The sequence below is a fragment of the Atta cephalotes genome (genome assembly GCF_000143395.1).
Source record: "Atta cephalotes unplaced genomic scaffold scaffold00023, whole genome shotgun sequence".
Lineage (NCBI taxonomy): Eukaryota > Metazoa > Arthropoda > Insecta > Hymenoptera > Formicidae > Atta > Atta cephalotes.
Window position 1 is genome coordinate 3,494,330 of NW_012130087.1, and position 3,263 is coordinate 3,497,592.

Below are 3,263 nucleotides of genomic sequence, written 5' to 3' on the forward strand. Positions count from 1 at the left end.
TGGATTCTGACTGAATCTTAGCTACATCCTAAATGGATTTTCGCTGGATTTTGAGTTGATACTTGATCTAAAAAATAAACTCAAGAGTTCTAATTGACTTTATATATGAATCATGAGAATGTTAAAATGGTTTTTAGCAGTCATTTGAATATATTTGAATGCATGAGTGTTAAAACATGGCGAATTATTCCAAATCGCTAATCAATGACGTTAATCATATTATTTGGACATACCTGATGTTTCATTCTCATCTAAATCCAAATATATGATAATTTGAATTGGAGCTTTACTTTTCTGTCAGAATAATTCTCTTCAGTAATGGAAAGTGTAACGAACTCATTTTCTATCTTTGACTTTATTTCCTTGACATTAATTTATGTTTATTGTACGCAACCAATTACACACAGATCTGTAAACGTTAATTAAGCTTGCAAAAGTGATATAGTTTCGATTGTTTATGTTGCAAATATCGTATCATATTGCGTCGCGTGCACTTTGTCGCGCACTTGTCCTTGAAAGAAATTATAATTTATAATTAGATTGTGAAATTCTCACATGAAATGTCACACTTTCAGATCTCTTTTTTCTCGTTTTTTTTTCTTTTTGAATTTCTTGATAACAAAATGTTGTTCTACTGTTGCTAAGAAATACTAAGAATAAATCAAAATAAACAGTAACAGCTGCTGAGAAAAAAGTTTGGTACTTGTGACTATATTTAAATATAACTATGATTATTATTATGTTTATTATTTTCATAATGTTAGTAATAATAATAATTATATGTATATGTAATAAAATAATTATGTAATTATTATAATTTAACTACTTATGTTTATTTTGTAGTTATCTTTGGACCAATCATATTTTATATGATTATCCCAAAAATGACTAGCAATAATAATCATAATTATGATAATATATAATTAAATGGTATATAAGATCACAGATACTAGAAACACACACAAGACACTTTTTTTTCAGTCCACCTATTTCGGTTCACCGTGAATTATTATCATTTGAGGATCTGTATACTTTTTAACTGTGACAAAATATGATAAATAATATCAATTTAAATTGTCAGTTAAATAACGAATTTATACGAATTTTCGCCTTGATCCTTTTCTTGTTCCAGACAATTCTGGGGCACGTAGGGACTCATCGGGCAGCAACGTGCTGAGGCGCGATCTGCCGCAGGAGCGGTCTGACGTGGCACTTGTAGGTGCAGCGCAGCCCAGTGGAAGTATCCGCATTGTCAGTGCTACTATTCCGTGGGTGCCCTGAAAATCTCACGTCCAAAGTGGCTAAGAGCGTAAGTCCCCGTCGTGCGCACCAGGAGTGCTCCAGCGGGGTGGACGGTGTGCAGGTGCAGGCGGCGGCGCAGGTGCAGCAGCAGCAGGAGAGACGAACACCGAGGCGCATGCCTTACCTGGGGCCTGACATGACAACCCGGCTATCCGCCATGTTTTACACGGTTGAGGTCGGGGACACCAAGTTTACCATCCTGAAGCGCTACCAAAACCTCAAGCCTATCGGATCGGGCGCGCAGGGGATAGTCTGGTGAGTGATTTGATAATTACTAATATTATATTTCGCAGTTTTTTTTTCTTTTAGAATTATTAGTCTTTAGAATTAAGGAGAGACACGTACGGGTACCGAGAATCGACGAATTTTCCTTAGAAATCCCAGCAAAATCACAGTGAAATCCCATACAATTCTAACGATTTTATGAAAATAAAAAATAATATATAAAATAATTCAAGAGAATTTGAAAAGTCTACTGATTCAGTTTCAATATCCAATATCGAATACGCAGCCACATGAAAAATTTTATCTATTGCACGCGATGTTTATAACGTTTCGCTATGTCTGTTTCCTGGATAAAATAATGTCATCTACCTTCTCTCAAACTATACAATCGATAACAATGCCGATGTCTATCAGACGTAAAAGTTTCGGAGGTGGATTTGAAGCCGAGTATATACGTTGTATTGCTATGTCGATATATTTATCAAAGGGAGAAAGAGGGTTAACTATGATTTTTCTTATTCGCGCTCGGGGACCAATCAAGATCAACAGTAAAGGAAATGGGAGACACCGTTTGCCATGCGGAAGAATGGGGGAGGCAGAGTAAATCGGGGAATTCGATTTAAAATAAGAGGAGATGTCAGGATTTCGCGAGAGTATGCGAGTTTCCGGCGACAGAGAGCAACGACGACGAGAGGCACAACGCCCCTTCCTTGTAAGCCGACGGCGTAATGTTGGAAAAATCGTCCTCGTTGACAGTTTCACGGCGTTTTTTGTTGTCGTTCTTGCCATCGATATCCGATTTTCACAGACGAATTAAATCGATGGCATTCTTTTTCTTGTGAATATCCGAGCACTGAATAGATACCGTCATGTTCTCTTCATATCTGGAAGATATTTAGGGTAGTATTTCGCAACGATTCAAGGTAATAGATAAAAATATTGCAGTGAAGATTTAATAAGAAATAAATAGAGAAAGAGGAAATACATCAAGAAAAGAAATTGTGACTAAGGATTTAAAATCGAAATTTAAAATTATTATTATAAAGTAATACAGAATATCCTTTTTTTTTATTTTAATATTGTTTCATATTATATCTATTTATATTCTATATTTTTTAAATAATATGAATTAATTCATAAAACATTTAATTTAAATATGATTTGTCTTTTGTGATATCATTGAATGTTTACTGTAATTGCGATCATCTTTTAACGTTTCAGCAAAATTAGAATTTGAAATTACAAAATCAGAATATTCTTTGCATTTTATAATTTATTTCCTTTTACAAACTCAAGAAAAATTTAAGTTTTGAGTTTCTCAAGTTTTATACATCGATTTTTTCAAGTTTTCGTAAAGTAGGAAGAGGACTTAATGATAAGTTAATATACCTTTTAATATGTTCTTCCAGTTGATCTCATAATTTCGCAAATAGTCATTATTCCCTTTTCTTTCTTCCTCCGATTATTAAGGACATTCTTCAAAAAAATCCATTTTCTTTAGATTTTTCTAAAACTTACAGAAAAAGCTTGTTTATTAGGCCTGAATATATGTGCTTTAAAACTCAATATCCGGAGCGAAATTAAAAATCGAGATATTCCACTTTAAAGTTGAAGTGTTTAAAATATATACATATATACATACATATGTGTGTGTGTGCGTGCGCGCGCGCGCGCGCGTGTGTGTGTGTGTGTGTGTGTGTGTGTGTGTGTGTGTACATATATATATATATATTGGA

The 3,263-nt window shown here is 34.0% G+C and overlaps 1 protein-coding gene across 1 annotated transcript in view; it reads left to right on the top strand.

Annotated features, from left to right (window-relative positions):
* The first annotated feature begins 1,297 nt into the window (after positions 1–1,297).
* LOC105619924 (stress-activated protein kinase JNK) overlaps positions 1,298–3,263 on the top strand; it is a 12,256-nt gene continuing 10,290 nt past the window's right edge. The window contains exon 1 of the mRNA XM_012201439.1: positions 1,298–1,557. Coding sequence (XP_012056829.1) covers positions 1,418–1,557 — 140 coding nt within the window. The 5' untranslated portion in view covers positions 1,298–1,417. The remainder of the gene's footprint in view (positions 1,558–3,263) is intronic.